The 23,216-nt window shown below is 45.6% G+C and overlaps 1 protein-coding gene across 7 annotated transcripts in view; it reads right to left on the bottom strand.

Moving 5' to 3' along the window:
* Positions 1–23,216, bottom strand: part of TTC7B (tetratricopeptide repeat domain 7B) — a 225,405-nt gene that overhangs the window by 88,696 nt on the left and 113,493 nt on the right. For all 7 annotated transcript variants that reach the window (XM_064486195.1, XM_064486194.1, XM_064486193.1 and 4 more), the window contains 5 exons: positions 12,129–12,212; positions 11,030–11,134; positions 8,950–9,067; positions 6,950–7,007; positions 1,310–1,382 (listed from right to left, as the gene is read on the bottom strand). In XM_064486195.1, the coding sequence (XP_064342265.1) occupies positions 1,310–1,382; positions 6,950–7,007; positions 8,950–9,067; positions 11,030–11,134; positions 12,129–12,212 (438 nt within the window). The remainder of the gene's footprint in view (positions 1–1,309; positions 1,383–6,949; positions 7,008–8,949; positions 9,068–11,029; positions 11,135–12,128; positions 12,213–23,216) is intronic.

Consider the following 23,216-nt stretch of genomic DNA (forward strand, 5'->3'; position numbering starts at 1 on the left):
GAGGGTCAGACAGACGGTACACTCACGATGTCTATTCCCAGGGATGACCAGCACCATCGAGAAAAAACTGATACAGGGTTCAAAGTGATGTCCTTAAGGGCTAGGCTGATTTGAAGGAATTCAATGCTGGTTCCTTCATTCAGCGAGTATTACTGAGCTCCTGCCACATGTCAGGCAGCGTTCCAGCTGCCAGGGCAGAGCAATGATGACAGACGTGGGCTCCTGCCCTTATGGAACCTCAAGTCTAGTGAGAAAGATACTGAACAGGAGAGCTAGGCTGGAGGAAGGAGAGGAGCAGGCTGCTGCGGGAAGGGGGCTTCACGGAGGAGGCAAGAGGAGCTCTCAGGGGAGGAGAGAGACCAGGTGGTTGCCACCAGCCCACAGCTGTTGCAGAAGCAGTCCAGCTGTGAGCCGCAAAATGCCTGATGAGATGACCTTGACAGGAGAGCTCTTTTGGTTTCCTCAGGCCCCAGGTCGCCTACGGGGGCCACTTCTGAGCACCGTTTCCAGGCCTCGGGGAAGTCAGAAGCATGCCTACAGCCCAGGCCTGCCAGGGGAATGGCATGTCTGAGGAACTGACCTTTGATTCACCCTCCAGTCAGCACTCAGGAATGTGCTGGGGTGACCACCAGTGTCTTGCACCTGGTGGGCAGGCAGGCATGTGGCCAGAGTCTCCAGAACAGCTGGGCGGGGAAGGGAGGGGATGAGAATGGCAAAGGCAGCTTCTGGAAGCTGCCGTTGGGAAGACGAAGGCCAGCAAAGCTTGTCCCTCCATGGAGGAGCATGCCGTTGAGTCTCCTATTTGGAGGAGCCACCGTGTGTAACTGTTCATGTCTACAGATTTGAGAGGAACCAGCATCTTTTGTCTATGCCTGTGGGCATCTTCCTGTCAATTACTGGTATCCTCATGACAAGCAGGCCCCACCAGTGACTAAATCCCCACAGGGCAGCTCAGCACTGGGCTCTGGTATAAAGTGACAAAGGCTCTTTGATGACCCCTGGGTTCAGGGTATACACTGCATGCTACAACCCCGGGAGCCATCTGACCCCGGGGCTCGGCCCTCCAGACTTGCGGATTTAATCTCCAAAAGCAGAGCCTGGTAGGCCTGTGTCTCCACAGCTGATGCTCCAACTGACCAGAACACCAGGGTCTTCGCCGTGAGGAGTCCACGTGCTCTGGGAGGAGTGCCTGCTCCAGGTCGGCCTCGGATGAATGAAGGAAGACCAGCCACCCCTTCAGACCGAGGCACTGAAGGAGCTGCGCCAAGGCAGAGCGGGCGGCCAGGGCAGGGGATGCTGGAGAACTGACCTGTCTGGAGATGGCAAGCTGCAGAGCCAGGTAGAAAGCTGCTTGGTGGTCTGTGGGCGACAGGCTGTGGGCCCTGAAAAAGTATTCACAGCTATTAGTACCCCAAGGAGGCCATTTGTACCTTCCCTGTCAGACAAGTGTCTGTATTTGCATTTTTATCCCAAAACCACGTGTTTATTTAATGTTTCATTTAAACTTTTCTCCTCTGTCCACAGACAGAAGGACTTTCCTCTCGCCACCGTCTATGGGACGACACAGGAACATGTTTCTGTGTTTGGTCCAGCATCTGGAAGGGCACCCGATGGTCCTTGGCCTTGACAAGGAGCCCTGAGCTCTGAGCCCCCCAGCAGATGCCTCCCTTGGGCTGAACAGGAGGAGCCCACGTGTCACGCTGGGACACGGCGAAGCCGTGGGTGTTCTTGGCAAGGCGACCGCTGCTTTGGTTAATTCTGGCTCAGCCTTCATGCTACTTCATCCAAATTTCTGGATTTCAGAGAAACCATATGAAAATCAAAGGCCCGGCTTTGCTTGTAAAACGAGGTTTTGGGTTTTGATGAACTATAGGGCGAAAGGGAGCATGCTCATCCAGTCTTTTGAAGCTTCTGCTAAGTCCCATGCAGTTGACTAATTTAGTCCACGTAACCGTGACACGTAAGACTCCATGCCAGACCCTAGACTTAGTCTATCAACTGGCTTTCGACCCGGAGGGGAAGAGGCTGTACTGGCCTCCTACTTGATGGCAAACATGTCATTCTTGCTTTCATGTGGAAGTCAACTGTATTTTACCACAAGCAACTCACAATGTGACTGTATGCAGGACATAATGCTGTGTTTAACAGTCTGGTGAGAAGAGACAAACAAACTTTTACTTTCTTTAAAAGGCACAATGGAGCAGACGAAATTGCAAACGGTGGGGCCCAGATAGTAAACAAACCTTCAGGCTGCTCTGTCAACATTCTGTGATTAAGGGAGGATCTTCTAGCAGCAGAAAGCAGATTCAAGATGGAATAGAGCCAAATCATTATGGAGTCAACTCTGGCAAACATGCCAAGGATGGCTTTCTGCAGTAACAAGGCCTTTTTAATGGAACTGCCTGTCTGCTGTGGGGAAAAGGGCTTAAAAGCCTTCTGGGTGTTTGCAAGCCAGAAAATGTGTGAAGTTCAAAAATCTGGGGCATTGTTTGTGCTCATGTGTGGAACTGGGGGATGGTGGAGGGCTAGGGTGGGGGCATGGTCCTCTGTCCTTTTATTCATCTTAAGAGCAAAACTCTCATTCCTGGGGAATCTTCACTAGTAACCTCGCCTCAAGACACAGCCTCAGGGCTCTTCTCACTTTCAGAGGCTGGGTCTGAGGATTTGCCTGTATTGCCCTTTCCCACGTCGTATTTCTCCTGGAGGCCTGCTCAGTATGCTCTAGTTCTTATTACTTGACAGGTATTGGTTTTCCATGAATTTGTACATCAAAGAATTTTTCTCTTTGGTGTTCATAAAAAGTGAGATTGGAATGTCATGGTTTCTGTCTCTCCCAATTATTCAGGGAAAATGAATACAAAATGAATTATGAAGAAGCTTTGAATTATTTAGCACTATTTATTTTACCTCATCTTCTTTCACAATTAATAAAACCAGCTTTCTACAACCCTCAAAAAGAATTCCATGGAGGTATAAGTTTTCTCAGTACAGTTTAGATTTTTTTTTTTTTCAAGTGAAGTTAAATCAAATCCTGGTTGCCTCTCTCCAACACCAGCCACGTGGAAAGCTGGTGATGGTCTGGTGAACTCAGGGTGTGGATCAGAATCATTCTGACCAAAGGCCCCACCTTGGCCTCCTCAAATGACTATAAACTGTTGGCCACGGCACTAAGAAACAAACAGAAGTGCTGGAAATCTTGGCATTTCTGGGGTGCATTGGGATAACATCTGAAGAACTGTCAACTTGGCTAACGATGGACAGCCAACAGCCAACAGCCAAATTTCTAACAAGGCACAACTTAAACATGCACGTTTTAAAAAAGCATTATTTCAGTAATTCGGCCAATCAGTTAAACTGGCCACTTCAGTTTATGAAAGGAAAAAGGAAACATGGAGATGCCCAAGAAAACTAGGAAAAGTGCGTGGTCACCATCTCAGGTCGATGCTAGAAAACTTGCCTCAGTCGTGTGGAACAAATGCAGCAGCTAGGCTTCCTGCGACAAAACCTCGTGCGGATGCCCACAGGAAACTTGTTCGGCAGAACCAGCAAGTGATGCAGGTGAGAGGGAGGACATTAGTGATCTCAAAAACTGCAAGCCCGCTGGACTCTGCACGTGAATTCATTCAGAGCAGCCCCCGTAAACCCCATTCCCATGGGATGAGCACCTGGTGAGGCAGCTCGGAGAAACCCAGAGACCTAAAAATGTCTCCACAGGGACACTCACAAAGTGCTTCCTTCGTCAAAGCACCTCCATGTCCATTAATTCTATTTCTCTTCCACAGGAAAAGAAAGATGGTTAGGCTACTGGCCCGCTGAGATCACCCATCCATCCACTTATCCATCCATCCATCCATCCATCCATCCATCCATCCATCCATCCACATTATGCAGTACCTGCCGTGATGTCAGGCCCTGTGCTAGCCCTCAGGGAGTCCAGAGATGAATAATACAAGTGCCCTTCCTTGAGGAGCTCCTCCTGGCCCCACAGAGGGGGACCCAAAGTGATCAGGATGGTGCAGTGGAGCAGTGCTCTGAGAGAGGCCTGCCAAGCTGCTCCTGGAGAGCTTGGCATGGGCCTCCCAGACCGCCTGGCTAAACCTTAGAACGCCTTGAGGTCCACCCCATCACTCTGCTAGACTCCAGTTGCAGCATCCTCTAGAGCTGAACCAAGAATACACAGACCACTGATCAATTTTGACCCTGGTCCACAAGACCTTGTAACAATGTTAACTACAACTTATGAAGCAGCTACTCTGAAGCACCTTGTTGGAGAACAAGCATCTTTCTTGAGCCAGAAGTGAAATCCCGAGGCCTGGTCTCTCCACCACGTCACCCTGCTGCCTTATTTAGCCAATTTTCCTTGACGTCCCCTTCAGTCCTGATTACAGTGGACATGGGCTTAGTGTATTACTAAGTCAAGAAAGAAAAGTGCAAACCTCGTTAATCTATTATTCAGGAACCTCCCATTAGTTACACACAGAGGATGACCCGTTTGTCCTGGCCTGCACAGTATTTTCCTGGTTTTAGCACTGAAAGTCTCATATTCTGGGAAACTGCTCAGTTCCCAAAAGACGGGGATGGCCGGGCACTCCATACCCACAAACATACCACATTCAAACTTAAACTCAAGTTAGGAGTGAGAGAGGAAACTAAAGTGAGACTGTGCCCCTCCACCACACTGAGGGACAAACACCGATGACTCCATGTCACCTCCTCCTCATGGAGCAGCTGGGCTTCCTGCCTGCTGGGGGATGAGGCAGGGAGACATGCGCTCGACTGTTTCCAGCCTTGCTTGTCTCTGCAGGATGTGAGAGCCCCCAGGAGCAGCCGCTCAGATCAATTCAGCATCTTAGGAAGCTTTGCAAACAACACATGTCTTTCTTCATCATACTTTTGGACAGGGCGAATGAACATGTTCAGCCTATTGGGCTGAGCTTATGAGTGTACAAACAGCCAAGGGTCTCAATATTAAGATGAAATCATGCAACTGGGATGTCTTCAAAAAATCACCTCTCTGAATCCAGGAGCGAGCAAAGCTCTCTGAATTCTGACTCCAGTCATAATTAAGAGTTACTACTCACATAGCTATGTCTGCAACTCCATCCCTTTTTGAGCTATACCATTTTCTTTTTAAACAAAAAATTGCCAAAACAAAAAAAAGGATAAACAGAATTGTGGAGAGAAGATTTAAAATACATAGTAAAAAAAGAGTTTCTCATCTAAGTGATTTTTAAACATCCATTTACATTTAAAAAATAATACAAGTCATTCTTAGTAAAATCTTTCCCTTATAGGCTTCTGTGAAGTCTACAGTGCACCAGGATAGTCCTAGTTAATGTGTACTTGAAACAAAGAGTTTTATTCCTTTGAAAAATATACTTTATTTCACACAAATACTAATCTAGGTTAGCCTTCCTCAATATAATCACGTAGGTTAGTAGGATTTTATAACTCTTTATTCCCATATGAACTAATATTTTAAAAAAATCTCTTTGAATTAAAAACTAAGCGAAAGAGGAACAAAAAGAAATTCAGGCCAATGGAACATGTTATGTAACATGAAGTTATGAATTCTGCGGCTCAAGGCAGACCACCACCATGGCTGTTTTTAGAGAGCCAGTACGATGTGCTGATTTAAGAAAAGTGAAACAGATGTAATGACCACTTTCTTAGGCATCCATGTGTGGGTTTTACAAACTAGGACTGAAGAATTTAAAACTCCAAATCATTTGAAATGGAAATGCTTTCCACACTCTGTGCTGAAGAACACCAACAAAAACTTAGCACAGAGAGAGGAGATCCGTCTGCAGATGTCACTTGGTACTTTCTGTCATTAATCAGTCTGGGACCGACAACGTGCAGGAGCTGTTGGCAAGGAAATGGGAGGAAAAGAGATGAAAGCGTTTCAGATGAACTGAAACCAAGCAATGATGATTGGGGGAAAAAAAAGGAGCATGTACCCTGTGACAAATCTGCAGGCAACCCCAGTTCTAAGGAAACTCAGGAAAATCTAACAACAGTTATTAGGCATTGAGAGGGCCTCGCGAAATTTCTGGAAAAGTAACTAAGTTTCTCATACAATTTCAAGAAATCAATATAACTCAGATATATTTAAGATGGCAGGATCAATACCAATTCTAGATGTGACATCATGGGGTTATACTTTCAGGCAATGGTTCACGTTAGTGATTTATTATACCTGCAATAAGAATTAGCTTAGGGCAGTGTGGTGGAGTGGGTAGCAGAACAGCTGGTCAGCATCAGGAGACCTTGACTCCATCCTGACTACAATGCGATGCTCTTCATTCCCGCATCTCAGTCCCTCACCTGCAGTGAAAGCGCTAATTGTTCCGTCTACCTTATTGCTGAGGGGTAGGGATCAAGTTAAATAAGGGATGTCAAAGAGCACTGTGACACTCAAGCTTTCTCTAACTATAAGGAGGTCTCCTAATCTCCTGAAATGTACAGTGATGGAGGCGAGCACAAGGTATTATGGAGCGTGGCGGGGGACTTGCGGGCCTGACTGTCTTGCATAGTATTTCAGAGACTGTCCTGAAATCTGGCCTTTTCATGTCTTAATATAAAAATCTGTAGCTTGACACGTTCAAAAAAAAAGTGGAAAAGAATGGTCCTTTACCTAGATGATGAGAAATGTCTTTAATAAAAAGCATCATCTCCCAAGACATAAAAAAGCATCTAGCTTAAGAGCTCAAATCGCTTCATTGCAATGACTAAAATGTGCCCGAATGAAAAAACAGATGAAGAACGCAGATTCACATGGCAACAAGTGATGCAGCAAGTTTTGATACTGTATGTTCGGTGCTCAAGAAGAAAGACTCTCCGGGTAAAACGCTGTTTACATAATCTTTATAAATATCTCTTCTTTTTATACTTATCATACTTTGGTGTCATTATGTACAGCCGAGTGAAAAGATGAACTCCCACTCACCTCTGAAATGCAAGAAGCGCCTTCCTCTGCAGGACCTCCTGCATCCCTCGCAGAGAAGCTAAGAAAAGGGTTCCATTAGTCAGTGGCATGGGAGATCAGTCGGTTTTCAACAAATACAAGATTTTTCACAAAGACTATACATTTGACTGGATTATAGCAACAAATTCTGGGTGCCTATGTGCCCCGTCCTGTCCCAGGTCAGCCTGAAGCCGTTGCACTGGTCGGGCATAATAACTGTGGCCTCGTGGCAACGGGTGAGTGTGAGTTGGCTGGTCACTCTTGGTACCCCTGGAAACAGGAGCCCATCTTCAAAAGACCGACTGGGAACTCCAGAGAGGAAAACATTCTCAAATGCAGGCACATAACTCCTGGGGGAAGAATGGCTCTGCCAGTACGGAATAAAGAGATTCAAGCACCAATGCTGTGGATTAGATGCCTTCAGAGTTCCTTCTGGCACCGAGAACCAAGGATGCTAGCCTGATGTCATGAAAGGCCACTTTAGTTCACAACGGGCAATGGTCAGGAGCTTTATTTATGTGAACACAAGGGACAGACCAGGCAAACCCAACACTGATACTAGAAAATCAACTGGATACTAGAAAAAGTCCTGGAGGAACCTGTTTTTTGCTGCAACTGGAGATTGCCCTCGTCTAACAAATCCAACATGGCAGATGCCATCCTTACATCACTCTGAGGACGGTGGAAGGCTGCCCAGAGAGCTGCATGTGGCTGCAACCCACGGCTAACTCAGAACAACAGTGAATGGGCTGGAAGGAACTGGAGAGGGGACACAGGTGAACCATGAATAACCCCAACAGGGTCGTGCGACTCCCCCAAAGTCACAGGGCTAATTAGGGGTCGAGTCCCAGCGAGGAATTTATATGGACAAATATAAGGTATTAAATTGACACTTCACTGGAAGTCTACTATAGTTAAAAAACGTTCTGCGTGTTGCCAATATATCATGTGTATGTGAAAAATAAACAAAAGATCCATTGTTGAAAATTGATAGGCAAAATTCTCCAGGGTCTTTGGTACTTCAGGGCAAAGAGAAAAAGATTTGGGGTAATGTGTAATAAACTATAGCAAAATTAGAAAGAAAGTGAGTGCCATAAAGGTCAGGGAAGTGTTTTCTCTGAAGGGGGGGCTTGTGATTGCCGGAGGGGTGCATATGAAGGGCTCCCAGGTGGCCAGCAAGGTTCTATGTCCTGATCAGGATGATGATCACAAGAATATTTTCCTTTATACCAATTCATTGAGTTATACATTCATTTTTGAGATTTTTTTGGTATTCATGTTATATTTAACAACAAAATGTTAAAGGGATAATAGAGTTCAGAAAAACAATTTATCACTTTACGTTTTCTGCAAAGATATAATTGAAAACTTCATTAAGTATAGAAAATATAATTAAGATTTTTTTTTTTTGGCCAGAAGCCCATCCAGCAAAACAGTAAGCACACCCAAAATGTATAATGTCACTGCACATACTGTGAGCTGCAACAGCACACGTGTACATATCTGTGAATTAAAATGTGTAGGTGGAAAAGGGGCAAGTACTAATAAATCAAGGGAAGCTTCCTGGAGGAGGTGGGCCTTGAATGCTTCCATAAGCTTATGCCTAAATCTCAACATCCCTTCATGTGGGGAGAGCTCAGGCCAAGTGTTGAGGCAGAGTCAGGTGCAGGCTGGGTTGGGTAAATTGTCTCTCAAGGCCTTGCTCACTCAAACCTCCTGGTAGATGCCCTGCACCTGCCCACTGAGCAGCTGTGCACCACTAGCACATGCACCTGTGGACAGGGCCTTCGTCCCTTCCCGCCCATCCTCCAACCTGTCTGAGCACAGAGGACAGCAGTCGCGGGCCCCACTGGATGGCACATCAGAATGACCCAGAGATGCGCCCTCCTAAGACAGAGCGGACAGTGGGAGTCCTGCAGGGCAGACTGGGGCAGCCCAGCCCTGTGGCCCCACAGCCCCCAGGGGGCTGGGACTTCGCTCACCGTCAGTGGCCTGCAGACTGTACGTAAGCCCCAGGGCTAAGTAGCCTTTGGCCTTGAACTCTGATGTTTTCTCTCCCGCATCAACGACAGTTTTGGCAAACTTCTCAGCCTCTTCCAACTGAAAAACCAGACAAGTTAAAAACAACAATAACCTGCAGAATTTCTAACATGAGTTCCCATAAGCATCTGCTGCCCAGAACAATTTCTGATGAGTCATTGTGAAAATAACTCCCGAATCTTCCAGTTCCACTCTGGTGATTCTGTTCTCTTTATCTGAGCCTCTCAAACTGTCCTCTGGATTCCCACCTTGCCTTTTTTTCTTCACACTTTTCCTTATAGCTTTTTTGCCCTCTTTTCCAACATCACTTTCATACTTGGTGGGAGTCTTTTGTGTCTCTATTTTTCACTGATTTCCTCTATAATACGGTTGTGCTAGGTATTCAGAAGTTTATATGTAATATGTGTATATACATATAAAACTTGTAAAGAATAAAGTTCTTGAAATGTTTGGTGCTTCGGTCTTTCCTATTTTGTATAACAAAGAATCCATTTAGGTTCAGATTCTCTTTCCCATAAGCTGTTAAAAATTTCAAAACTCCATGTATTTATTTTACAACACACAGCACATGGATCTTGCATCAGCAGATTCCAATGAGAAAATGTGCACCTGTAAACTCCACCCACATTAAAGACTTTTTGCACAACTCATTAGAGGCAAAAATAAAAAGATCTATTCCTTTGAAGTATGAAAGTGTTGATGTTATCGAAGCTGGGTGACAGCGCGTGGTGATAGTTGATGATATGCTTTACTTTTGTGGTATTTGGATATTTTAATAATAAAAATATAAAAAATACAGAAAAGATCTGTTATTCTCATCTTGAAAAAAAAAAAGAAGTTTATTTTGGGCGTCAGAGATGTATATGGCACCGCTGGAAGGGATGCAGCAGAATCACAGCTGGCATCTTCAAAACCAGAAAAGGTTTGATCCACTTCTCTGGCCGCTCTTGGAGCTGCCTGCATGCCCTGCGTTTGCCGCACCAAACTGTCGAAACCCGCGTGGGCCACACAAAGAAGCTATGTTTCAGGGGAGAGCCTGCTCTTTCAAAATGTCTTTTTTCTTCCACATTTTCCCAAGAAAAATTAAACAAAAGTAGAACACTTTCTTTACAAAGCTTACTTTTGTCCTGCTGGGTGAGGATAAGTGAAAAAAAAAAAAAGCAGCAGGGACCATAATGGTAAAAAAAAAAAAAAAAAAAAAAAAAAAAACCTCAGCATCAGTATTTTGGGTAATTTCTCATCACTAACTTTGATGTGAAGTTAAACAAAGAAATTAAAAGCCCATCAGAGTTGAGTGGGGAGGGTATAGCTCAGTGGTAGAGTGCCTGCCTAGCATGGATGAGTTCCTGGGTTCAATCCCCAGTACTTCCATTATAAAAACAAATACATGAATAAACCTAATTACCCACCCCCCCAAAACAAAACAAAATTTTTTAAGAAGTCCACCAGAGTGGCAATTGTCCACAGCACCATGTCAGCAATAGTCTGAGTCTCCTACTTTCTACACAAATGGTGTATTTTTGAGGGACTACAACTGTTAGAAATCAGGCTCTCCCCAGATTCAAATCTGGACAAGAACATTTGAGGAGGAAAGCCTCTGTGGAGGAGGAGGAAGGAAGGAAGTGGGTTTACACAGGAGCTCAAGTGGGGGTGACTCTGCTTCACAGAAAAACTCAGGCTCTGCTAAGATGCAATCACTGAGTGACCTAACCACTTTCCCTCCCCCATTACTTGCATCAGGATGTATCTGACTGTGAATTCCAATTCTGTCTTACCATTTCTACTTTTGAAGCACATTCGCATGAAAAAGAAAAACCTGGAGTGTTCCAGGAACCTGCTGCTTGTCCTAAGTCTTTGGGGTGACGGGTGAGGCCTGAGGAGGCCAGTGGCCCAGGCCAGGGGTCTGGGGCTCTGAACAGCCTTGTTTTGGGGTAGCTGATGAATTACTACTATTTCCCTTCTGCCAAGAAATGGAAACGGGTGGCAGCCCCACGCATGCGCCGAAGCCACGGCCCCACTCACCCAGTGAAGCGAGCCCATGCACAGCTTGGCAGCCAGGAGCGGGATGGTGGCGTCATCCGGCTTCAGACGGATGCACTCTTTCAGCACCTTCACGGCACGAGCAGACTTGGCAAAAGGAGATCATTTCCGTGAAACTCAAAATTTTTGACAGAACCAAACACTAAAGCTTTCCTAGCGGGGGTTTCTGGTTAGGGTGCCCTCTCAGTGAGGTTTTCCAACTTTGAGCCCAACTAAGCAGAGGCCCGGGGATGGCCATCACCACAGCTTGCTGCTCTTGGGGGAGTAAACTGTGGTTAAAACAAGTGAAGATGCTTCCATGGAATCGCCCTAGCTTTATTCCCTACCTGGGAAGCCACTGTAAAAATAAGAAAAAAAATAAAGACAGTGGAGGCTTGTTATTATAAAAAATAAACTATCCAATTGAAAGCATACCGTATAAAATTTCTGTCTCCACTGTGCTCATATAGTCTTATGTCTCAGGCTTAATTCACTAAAGAACCCAAAAGCACAAGAATAACAGTGGCTATCATCTTTACTGAGTGTGTTCGTGGTGGGGGTACTATTCTAAGCACCTGGTGGGTGTTACCTCATTACCTGATGGCAATCCTATGACGTCGGTACAACTCCTTCTCCACTGTGAGGAAGAGGACACTGAGACACTAAGCCACTTGCGGTGTGGCGCATGGCTGTGAGGGCAGCACCAGCCTCTCTCTCCATGGCCCATGCTTTCGACCAGTATCACACACCACCTAATATCATATATTGCTAAAGGTAACTAAAAGATTCCCCCTCCAGGAACAGTTTACATGCTCAAATGAGTGAAAGGGGACAGTGTGAAGAACTAACCCTGGTTTAAGCTACATCTTCAGATAATAAAGTTACAATGACTAGAAAAAGGCAAGAATTTCAGAATTCTTCTTCTCAGTGATATGTCCATGTTGGCCCCCTCCCCAAATAATTAAATTTGCTTGTTCACTTGTAAATTACCACAGGACAGTTTCAAATAGTTGGTTTAGACTTCTACTAGGTATCATGCCATCCCATGAAATTCAAATTAACCATCAACATAGAGAATTGCGTATCCCAAAGGGAGACTCACTTTTCCAGCAGCCATGAGTGACAGAGCAAACTGGTACCAGAGGTGGAACTCCTCAAAGGCAAACTTCATGGCTCTTTCCAAGCACTGGTTTGGAGAGAAGAACGAATGCAGATATCTGAGAATTGCTAATGTCACAACTGGACAGGTGTGAGTTTGTGTCTGTGCACACCAAGAGAATTCCTACAATATCTGCTTCCCTTGAATGCTTACAACATATTCCTCCACCACATCCCTCCTGAGGACTCCCCACAGGGTACCACGCACTGTGCCAGAAGCCAGAACAATCCGCAGTTGACTACAACACAACCCTTGATCTCAAGTGGTTTTTCATCCAGTACAGGGAAAGAGGCAGGTCCACAAACTACTCCAACACAAGGTCCCCACTGACAAGTGCCCCAAAAGCAGGACACAAAAAGTCCTGCAGGAAAGCGGTCGCAGGGGACGGGAATGGCGTCCTGGAAGAATGGTACTTGAGTTGGGTTTTGATTGAGGAGGGAAAAAACAAAGCTGTGAGCTGTGATTTGGAGATGGTACTCCAGGAAGAGATGGGATGAGCGAAGATGTGGAGGCATGAAAGAGTATGCTTCCACATGCCAATGGCAAGTGTCCAGTATGCACCTAGGCCCACAGCTGAGATCGAGTGGGCCTCGGGTGCACGGGAAGGCAGGGCAATCAGGCTGGAAGGCAGGCGTGGGCTGGGGCCACGTCACTGAGAGTCTGACACGGTAGCTCCTTTTCAAAGTCGTTCCATTTCCCTCCTCCACCTCAGCTTTGATTCTTCCTTCCCTGTCCTCCTAAAGTTCATAACTGTATGTTAATGGGATGTCTCCCCCCAGCCCAGCCCAGCCCAGCCCCACTGTGAGAAACCATCCCTGGCAGAGACCCTGACTGCTCTGCCTCCCCAGTGCCAGCCTGCGGTGGGAAACCTACAGATGGAGGTCACTCTCAGTCAGTCAGGAGCCTCTGGGTTCTGTGCAGAGAGTGACATGATGACATCAGCACTCACAGACGATCATGGGGTGGGTGTGTGGTGACGGGGTGAGTGTAAGACAGGGTGGATGAAGGCCAGGAATAAGGGAGATAGAATGTTCTAGGACTTCAGAACCAAGAAATGTGTCCAAATTAGAATCAGCAAGGGAGGGCTACCCAAGGAAGGTGGGGGAGGCTGGTGAGATGTGGGAGTAAAGGAGACCCCAGTCTCTGACCTGCATGCCTGGGAGCAAACCCACGGCAGGCAGGGCCCTGTATATGCAGGTGTGTGTGCGCGCGTGTGTTTATGCGAGCGAAAGACAGAGACACAGAGAGACAGGGATTTTTTAGGATAACAGGAGTGTGGGGAGGCAACAAGCAGGCAGAGAAGAAACTGAGAAGACAAATTAGAGAGCCAGGTCCCTGGAACAAGGGCCCCTGACATAAGGCCTTCTCCCAAGGAGGCCAGTTCTGTAGGATGCAGAGGAGAGGCCGCAGGGAGCTGTCCTGCAGCGGCTGTTTTCTCTCTGAAGATGGAATGAGGTGGTTGCTGGGAGGAAGGAAAAAGAACAGGGCTAGGAGTTTTTTAAAAGAACAGAAAAGCTTTCAATGACAACAAAAACTTCACCCCAAGGGGATGAGAGTTCACATCAGGGTCACCTCAAAGACTGGCGTAGACGTGCCGGGGCACCTACGGCTCCACGTAGCCGTTTTCTCTCGTGGTGCTCCGGGCGGCGGGAGCAGAGGGGGAGGACGGGCGGGGCGCGCGGGCTTGCTGGATGGACAAGGAGGGAGGGGCAGGGGCTATGCCGACAGACAAAGGAGCCACAGAGAGGGTGACATGCTGGTCACAATACAGCTATAATGAAGGGTGAGAGGAGAGGAAATAATTCCAGAGTTTTAAATGGTATTCACAGAGACAGTCCCAGGAAGTACTATGCTGGCTGGTTTACTGTGAAAACCTGCCCTAAACAATATATTAAAAAGCGAAGTGTAAGCAGTGACTAAGTCCCTACTGGCGAGTGTAGGATGTAAGACGGACACTTGTTTGCTCGTTCTGATCACACTGGAAACGCACTTAGCCAGAAACTTGGGGGTGGACCTGTGACTCCAGCTCGGACCAGGATGTCGGCAGAAGTTAAGGGGTGGGCGTCCTCAGTGGGCACACACCCTGCCCTCGGGCCTGGTCCTACTGCCTGGGACCCAGACTCAATACGGGAGGTGGGGCGGTCAGGAAGAGAGAAGCAGCATGAGGACACATGCCACTCTCTCGAATGACTGAGCAGAAAGAGAGGAGGCGCCGGGGCCCTGATGCCACGAGATGCTGAAGCTCTTCAGATGGCCGCCTCTCACCAGACTTCTCTGATGGGGGGAAAAGTAAACTCGTACTGGGTTAAGTCCCTAGAAGCTGGTTTCGTTCATTACTTCTGGATACACCTCTCACTAAGACACACACTGAATGGCAGAGCTGGGATCTGAACCTGCCCCCAGGGACCCTCTCACCTGCTCTGCTACACTGATGAGCAACAAGAAGGCATCACTGTGCCTTTAAGAAGCACAGCAGGGAAAGAAGATGAAAGCAGCTGGCTGAGATCAAGTGGGCAAGATGTGGTGGGGGGAGACGTAATCCAGGTGTGGGGTGGTACGGGCTGGGAACACGAGGGGGAGGACAGGTGTGATGGAGAGAATGCCAAGCAACGAAAAGCCAACGGTGCTTGGAAACTGATTTAGGGAAGGGGGACGAGGGATGATGGAGGAGGAAACAAGAATGATGATCACACTGGGCGGAATCCGGCAGAGGAGTCAGTATGTGGAGAGAAGTTGGTAGATGATGATCAAAAATGAGGTTTGTTCTAACAGCTCTACTCAACTAATTCATGGCACTATAACCACTAAGTACTTAAATATATACACAGAAACATTTAAATGTTTAAATGCTTTTCTTCCTCCTTTTGCTGAAAGGAATGATAAATATCAACTGTTTTCCTGATAAACAAAAGGAGCCCACAGCTGAAACAGTCTGTTCTGATTCAAAAAGCTCGATGCTATAAATAAGCACGCGTCCTTATTTCCTTCTGTGCCAAAGGCTAACTCACTCGTTATCCTCAGTGAGAAACATTCACCGGGAGCCTAACTGGTACAGAGCTCCATTCCAGGTGCCGCCGGGAAATGCCAGCCTCATGAAGAGGAGACTCACAGGCTTGGGGCTTCCAGGGAACTTGGGGAGCGTCTAGCTGAAGCCCTCAAAGGAGAGGACATCTGTCATTTTGGCTGCCTATCACCTCAAAACTCTTCTGACTTTCTGTTTTGTGGCAGCAGTGGGGGAGGACACCGCAGATAGAAGGGAAACAGACACCCGCTTCCCAGTGGCAAAGTCTGAGGGCAGAAGAAGGAACAGCAGTGTGCCACGTGACCCAAGCACGGCCGACCGGAAGCTTCTGCCAGCGGGCTGACTCCCGAGCTCAGGGCAGGCGGCTGGCTGTTGGAAGTTGTCTCCATGGCCAGGTCTGGGGGGGCCACAGTAGCAGTAGGGTTGGTGGAGGCCCTCCAGAGTTAACTTGTGTCCTCCCAAACTGGGGCAGGTACCTTAATTCCCTAACTTCTGTCCACCCCAGGTCTTCAGCTTTCTGTGCATCTGTGGGCTAAATGGTAAGCAATCAATTGTTGCCTTTTCTGTTACCTATAGCCAAGGCCCTGAAGGTAGACCCAATCACATGCTGCTGGCCCCCAACAAATAGTGGCACTACTTCTGCCTGAGAAGCTTCCAGCATTCACGACCCAAACAGTGGCTAGAAATAAAGAATCTAGGCATCACCATAGATGAAATATGTGCATCTGGGCAAGTCAATGAACCTCTCTATACCCAGATTCCTCACTCTAAAATGGGAAACATAATAGTAATTAGTGTAGAGAGTTATCAGAAAGATTAAATTGGTTAATACATAATAAGCAACAAGAACAGTACCTCAGATACAGGCTAGTGGTGCTAAATAAAGGTTAGCTATTACTCCTTTTTTAAAAAAACTAACATTCATATATTATTACCATATGATCCAGCAATCCCACTCCTAGGCATATATCTGGAGGGAACTCTAATTCAAAAAGACACATGCACCCCAATGTTCATAGCAGCACTATATACAACAGCAAGGACATGGAAACAACCTAAATGTCCACTGACAGATGACTGGATAAAGAAGATGTCTTATATTTATACAATGGAATACTACTCAACCTTAAAAAAGAATAAAATAATGCCATTTGCAGCAATATGGATGGACCTGGAGATCATCATTCTAAATGAAATGAACAAGAAAGAAAAATACCATGATATCATTTATATGTGGAATCAAAAAAAAAAAAAAAGACACAGATAAACTTATTTACAAAACAGAAATAGACTCACGACATAAAGAACAAACTTATGGTTGCCAGAGGGAAAGAGGGTAGGAAGGGATAAATTGGGAGTTCGAGATTCGCAGATACTGTATATAAATAGACAAAAAACAAGTTTCTACTGTACAGCACAGGGCACTATATTTATATTTTGTAGTAACCTATAATGAAAAAGAATATGAAAAGGAATATACGTATGTATATGTGTTACTGAAACATTATGCTGTACACCAAAAATTGACACAACATTGTAAACTGACTATATTTCAACAAAAAACCTCTGAAATAGAAAAGAAATACAACAAAATGCCTCTCATTTTACCCAAATTTAATATATGAAATTTCAAACTTATAATACATTATATCAGAAATAATTACTTACATTACTAAGTGTTTCCTTATTTTAGAAAAGGAGTCACTCTGAGACCTCTGAAAATAATGTCCAGCTTTACAGAGCTAAACTAGAACATATGTTGATAATTTCCTTAATAAGCAGTGTGGACAGAATGTTTGTGTTGACCCCCAAATTTATATGTTGGAACCTACTCCCCGACATGATGACGTTAGGAGGTGAGGCCTTTGTGGGGTGAGGAGGTCATGAGGGCAGAGCCACAGAGATCCCCTGCCCCTTCCACTGGATGAGGACATCGTGGTGAGGACAGTCTGCAATCAGAAGGTGGGCCTTCACCAGACATCAAATCTGCCAGAGTCACGGTCTTGGACTTCCCAGCATTGCAAGAGATAAACATTTGTTGTTTGTAAGCCATGCAGTCTGTGGCATTTTGTTACCACCGCCTCAACTGGCGGAGACAACGAGGTTTTTTACAACACCGTGAAGCCAGGCGTTCTTCTAATTGCTTTACAAGAATTGCCTCATTTGCTCGTCCTAACGACCCGACAAGGTACAAGCAAGTACTATTACTTTTACAGAGGAGGAAAATGGCGCACAGCTCTGCCATGTGACTGTGCAAGGTTGTGGGAGAGCCAGGATCTGTATCCAGGCAGTCTGGTTCCAGAGCTGGAGCTCTTAACCACAACACCAAGACTGTAATTACAGACCAGCCACTCAACTTATCAGGCCCACTTGCGCTGCATAAAGCAAAGTATAGCTAAATAAAAGGCTCCTAAAAATGTCACATGTTCCCTGAACTATTTTGGAGATTCAGCAATATTTTTGACTGCTAATGGGGCCCTTGCTCCCATGTCCTCTTTGGGAACCCCGAGGCTCTGACGGATGAGGCCTGTCCAGCTTGCAGAATTTTCAAGAAACTTCACAGATCCCATGATGTCTACTGGCACCACAGTGGCCAGTTATGCAGCGTCTCCAGCCCATCTCAACGACGCACAACTTGACAAAGACTTACATGGTCATGCATTTCCTCTCCACGGCAGATCTTTCACAGTCCCTCCCAGTTTGGACCCCTTTCTTAAAACTGTAAAAACCCACATCCCATTAAACCATAGGGGTGTCATATAGAGAATTAGGAAATGCAAGCCAACAATTACAAATTAACCCTTCACCCCACTTCAGAGGTATCTGAGCTCCCGCCTCACAGCTGATGGCTCTGTCTTCCTGTGGGCTCTTGGCATCCTACACCCGGTGATGGCAGCTGGCCCAGACAGCTCCAGATGCTCCTGAAGACTTGATGCCAAGCACACCGCTTGGCTAGATAACATGTCCTCCCCTATGTTCCTGTAAACATCGAGGTTATATAAACCCCTAAGCAGCTCAGGTCAACAGACCTCAATCACAAAGGGAAGTCCTCTTCCAAAGGATGCATCTAAGAGCAAAGGGAACTTAGGTTGTCACTGGGGGCATCTGCTATCCACACTCTCTGCCCCATAGACCAAGTCTTTGCTCACCCCAATCCTGTTTGACGATCCCCTTTTAAGTGCCCTAATTATATAAATTTGTGATAGAGTGAAAATTTCCAGTTTTAATGAAATAGGGAGATTGTAAACAGAATATATGCAGTAAAATAATTTTCATTTTAACAATGGTGCCAGTCTAAAAGAAGTACTGATGAAAATGGGCTTTTAAGAAGATGTAGGTGTTGGGGGATGGAGACGGACGGGGTGAGTGTATATAAGAGGCGGCTTCAGTCACCCAGGCCCAGCACGGCTGGGGGCAGCGAGGGCTAGCGAGGCAGCACCAGGAAGGGAGCAGAGCAAAGCCCTGCAGGTGTGCGGCCCTGAGTCCGGACCGCCCAGGCTTAACCCAAACTCCGCTCTCATGAGCCAGAGGCTTATTCTGGGGTTAAAGGAAATAATATATGTAAAATGCTTAAAAGAGTGTCTGGCACAGAGCGAATGCTGTAAACATGTTACTGTTGTTGCTTTTATGAAACAAAGACGTAGCAGACGCTGCAGGGCTGGATCTGCAGCAAGAAGCCCTCGGAATGGGGTAGGGGTGCCGGCGGGTGGCAGAGGGAGACGGAAAAGGGGAGGTGAGAGCTGGCCCCTGGCCCCTGGCCCCTTGTCCCTTTCCACTTCCGGTGTCCAGCGGAGAGATGGCAGAGAGGGACAGGGGGTCCAGTCCAGATCTGAGGATCCCTGAGTCACCCACGTGAAGCGGCAGGTGACATCTCCAAACCAGCTCCCGTACAAGAAAAAAAGATGGATTTGGCAACAGAATTCTTCCTGCCAGGAAAGAGAGGCCCATTCACTGTAATCATACTACTGCCACCTCTCTAAAGCCCAGATAACATTCACTTAATACCAAGAATATTTGGTAGAACAATAATGAGACTCTAACTGGCATCCTAATCATTTGAGTGGTAGTCAAAATGTCACTTCCAAAAAGGTTTCCTTTTGGGAGCGAGAGCTCAACCTTTCCAGTCTCCTGTTTTGGCTTTTCATAAATCAGACATCTCTGAGGGGCTCCTGGAATGAGAAGTTCTTCTGGCATAAGAAAGGGATTTAGCAACTACCTTCCTAGCACGCAAAGCCCAGTTACACAAACTGGGTGCATGGCAGTGACAGCTGTACAAGACCACAAGCAGGGAAAAGCCAACATCTATTTTTGGAATTCAAGGGTGAGACTCAGCATCCAGAAACCCATGGGGGTGGGGGCAGGAATAAAATAAGCAGATATTCCTCAAATTTAGCCTGGAGCTGAAGTCTAAAATTCATCACTACTAAAATAGAACAAATAACTTACGTGAACTGTCTTCATTGTTCATCTTTGTGGACAGGTTGGCCAAATCCTAAAAATTCCCATAACATAGAGCCTTCAATGGATTAGGAAGGTTTTCTTTTCTACATCATATATATTTAATGAGTCAATTAATAAATGTAATTCCTGGCAGTTGGGTAACAATTTTTAAAAAATTTAACATGGTATATGAGTAATATTTCAATTCTTTACTTTAGCAATGAAAAACCATCTAGGCAATTTAGACATTTTAGACCATTATGCTAGACCCACAGATTGACATAATGAGAGAGCGTGTTAACTTTTAAGATTACCTTGTCCCATTCTTACTTTATGACGTGGAAACTAAGACCCAGCGAGGAGACAGGACCTGTCCAGGGTCACACAGTGGCGGACCTGTAATTAGAAGCCAGGTCCCATGATGCTCAGTTCAGTGCCCTTATTTCTAGATTAACTAAATATAAGAGTAGATTACAGTGGAGTTCAGGAGATCTGCTCTACAAGGAGTCTGGGGCCAGGAAAAGCTTCTAAAAGGCATGCTTATGGGACTCAGCTACAGATCAAAGTTCTCCCATCCAGTTTTGAGGAAGCACAGACAACACCTGTCAAGGCTTACTCAAGTTTTCTCCCCTTAAACTGGAAATAAAATAAGGCAAACCCCGCATCCGTGCCCCCGCTTCCCATTTCTCTTTCTGCCCTAAAACAGCAATACGGCTCCAAGCAGAGGAGTGTCAAAGCTTTAACGCTTTGGCAGATGCTTAAATTAGAGGACATGACTGCCTCTGGCCATGGTGGGAGGAGCAGAGAGTGGGTTGTTTTTCAAAGGTCACAGACTTTATTATAGAACGTGAATACTGGACGCCAGCCTCTGGCAGCCTCTCCGTTCAAGTACAGGAAGCAACTGGATCAAGTCTGCACAGTGAGTAAAGGGCCACCAGGGATCTACTCAAGCAGTGCTCCATTGGCTCCTTTGCTGACGTGGCCCTTTGTTATTCTTATCAAATGAATCACTAAATTCTCAAGAAGTGGGCCTTTCATTCCTCTACCTTCTCCTTCCTCAACAGCCCTCACCTTTTTGGCCTTTATGTTCAGTCCGTCTCCCCTGACCCCCTGACTCTGGGCGCCAGGGACTTCAACCACGGCTGCCTCTGGACACATGCAAGACCTAGCGGGGAGGCGAGGAGTCCAGGGCGCTCCCCAGGGGTGTGTCTTATATAAAATGGGCGCTCAGTGAATGCTGGAACACAGACTGAATGTCAGCATCCGTTCTTTCGGGGATGTCCTTTAAGGGGGGCCACGGACGAACAAGGAAGCGCTGGGAGAAGAGCAGTGAAATGCAAAGAATCCAGAGATGACGCTCTATCAGAAAGGACTAAAATAGAGGCTGATAAATTACAGCCCGAGAGCCAAAGCCAAGCTGCTGCCTGTTTTCATGGAGTCTAAAGGCTAAGAATCGTTTTGCAGATGAACCCTGGCCATCAGTTTGATGAGAGGAAATACTAACTTTGAATCCAAATTAAGAGAAATGCCAACCCTCCCCTCCCAACAATCCCATTCCTATTAAAGGAGCTCACAACTTCCCAATTTCAAACAAAAAAGTTGTACTTGCTAGTTATAGTTTGAATTTTATCAGTAAAAAATCTTGTGGAAATTTATTTCCTCTCTTGTTGTACCTACACAATGCCCTTGATCCTGCCTCTTGGTCCTCAAACCCTAGAATATTTATTGTCTGGCCCTTTATAGACATATTTGCCAATCCACAGACTAAAAGGATAGAGCATTTTATGCTAGAGGAAAGAAGACATATAATAGTTGTCTTCAAAAAATTTGATGGGCTGTCTCTGAGGCAGGACTGGACTTGCTCTATGGCTCCAAAGAGATGGAACAGGTGAAAGTTACAAGGAGATACATTTTCAGATCAACCCTTTCTAATAACCAGAGAGGGATGGAATGCAGTGTATTACACACCAAGAGCTGTGCTGGCTGCCTGACACCTACTGAAGTCCAGAGTGGCTGAGCGTCTTTCCCAAAGTCAAGCAGCTGGGAAAGACCAAGATTTGAATCCAGGTCTGCCCAACTCCGTGGCTGAGTTTTTTCACCCAACAAAAGACCCTACTAAGGGTCAAGGGTCAGTGGCCAGGGTTATTACAAAGGGGATTTTTACATTAGAAGGCAGATTATCAACACCACTAGTAGCAATGATAACAGTAACACGCATTTTGTATACACTGTTTCTTTACTCCTCACAATAACCCTAGGAAGTAGGTCCTATTATCACCTGTATTTTCCACATAAGGGGCCGGGTTTAGAGAGGTAAAGGAATCTGCTCAAGTTCATACTCGGCATGTAAGGTAGCAGAATTGAGATTCAAAGCCAGATCTGCTATCAAAATGTGAGCTATTGTTAAGACGGCAACACCATCCCAGTGATCTACAGATTCAATGCAATCTCTGTCAAAAGTCTTTTTTGCAGAAATGGAAAAGCCAAGCTTCAAATTTATGTGGAATCACAAGGGGCCCTGAATAGGCAAAGCAATATTGAAAAAGAGCAAAGTTGGAGAACTCACAACTTCCCAATGTTAAAGCTTACAACAAAGCTACAGCAATCAAAACAGTGTGGTACTGGCATAAGAATAAACATACAGACCAATAGAATAGAACTGAGATCCCTGAAATAAACCCACATATCTGTGGCCAGCTGATTTCTGACAAAGGTGCCAAGTCCATTCAATGGGGAAAGAATAGCCTCTAAACAAATGTTGCCAGGAAGACTGGATTTCTACATGAAAAGGAATGAAGTTGGACCCCTATCTGACATCATATATGAAAATTAGCTCAAAATGGGCCAACAACCTAAATATATGGGTGAAAACCAAAAAATTCTTACAGGAAAACATAGGAGTAAACCTTCATGACCTTGGATTTGGCAATGGATTCTTAAATATGACACCAAAAGCATGAGCAACAAAAGAAAAAAAATCAATAGATTAGACTTCATCAGAATTAAAACCTTGTGTATATCAAAGGACATTATCAAGAAAGTGAAAAGACAACTATAGAATAGGAAAAAAATATTTTCAGATCATGTATCTGTTAAAGGCTTTTATCCACACTAAATAAAGAACCCCTATAACTCAACAACAAAAAGACAAACAGCCCCATTTTAAAATAGGCAAAGGTTTTGAATAGACATTTGTTCAAATAAGATACACAGATGACCAATATGCACATGAAAAGATGTTCAACATCATTAGTCAACAAGGAAATGCAAATCAAACCCACAATGAGATACTATTTCACATCTACTAGGATGGCTATAATAAAATGAAAAAAAACAAAAATAAAAAGTAAGTGTTGGTGAGGATGTGGAGAAATTGGAACCCTTGTGTCTTGCTGCTTGGGACATAAAATGGTGCAGCTGCTGTGAAAAACAGTTTGATAGTTCTTCAGAAAGTTAAATATAGAATTACCTTATGACCCAGAAATTTCACTCTTGGATACAGACCCAAAAGAACTGAAAACAGGAACTCAGATATGTATACACCAAGGTTCATTGCAGCATTATTCACA

Source organism: Camelus dromedarius, chromosome 5, assembly GCF_036321535.1.
Source record: "Camelus dromedarius isolate mCamDro1 chromosome 5, mCamDro1.pat, whole genome shotgun sequence".
Lineage (NCBI taxonomy): Eukaryota > Metazoa > Chordata > Mammalia > Artiodactyla > Camelidae > Camelus > Camelus dromedarius.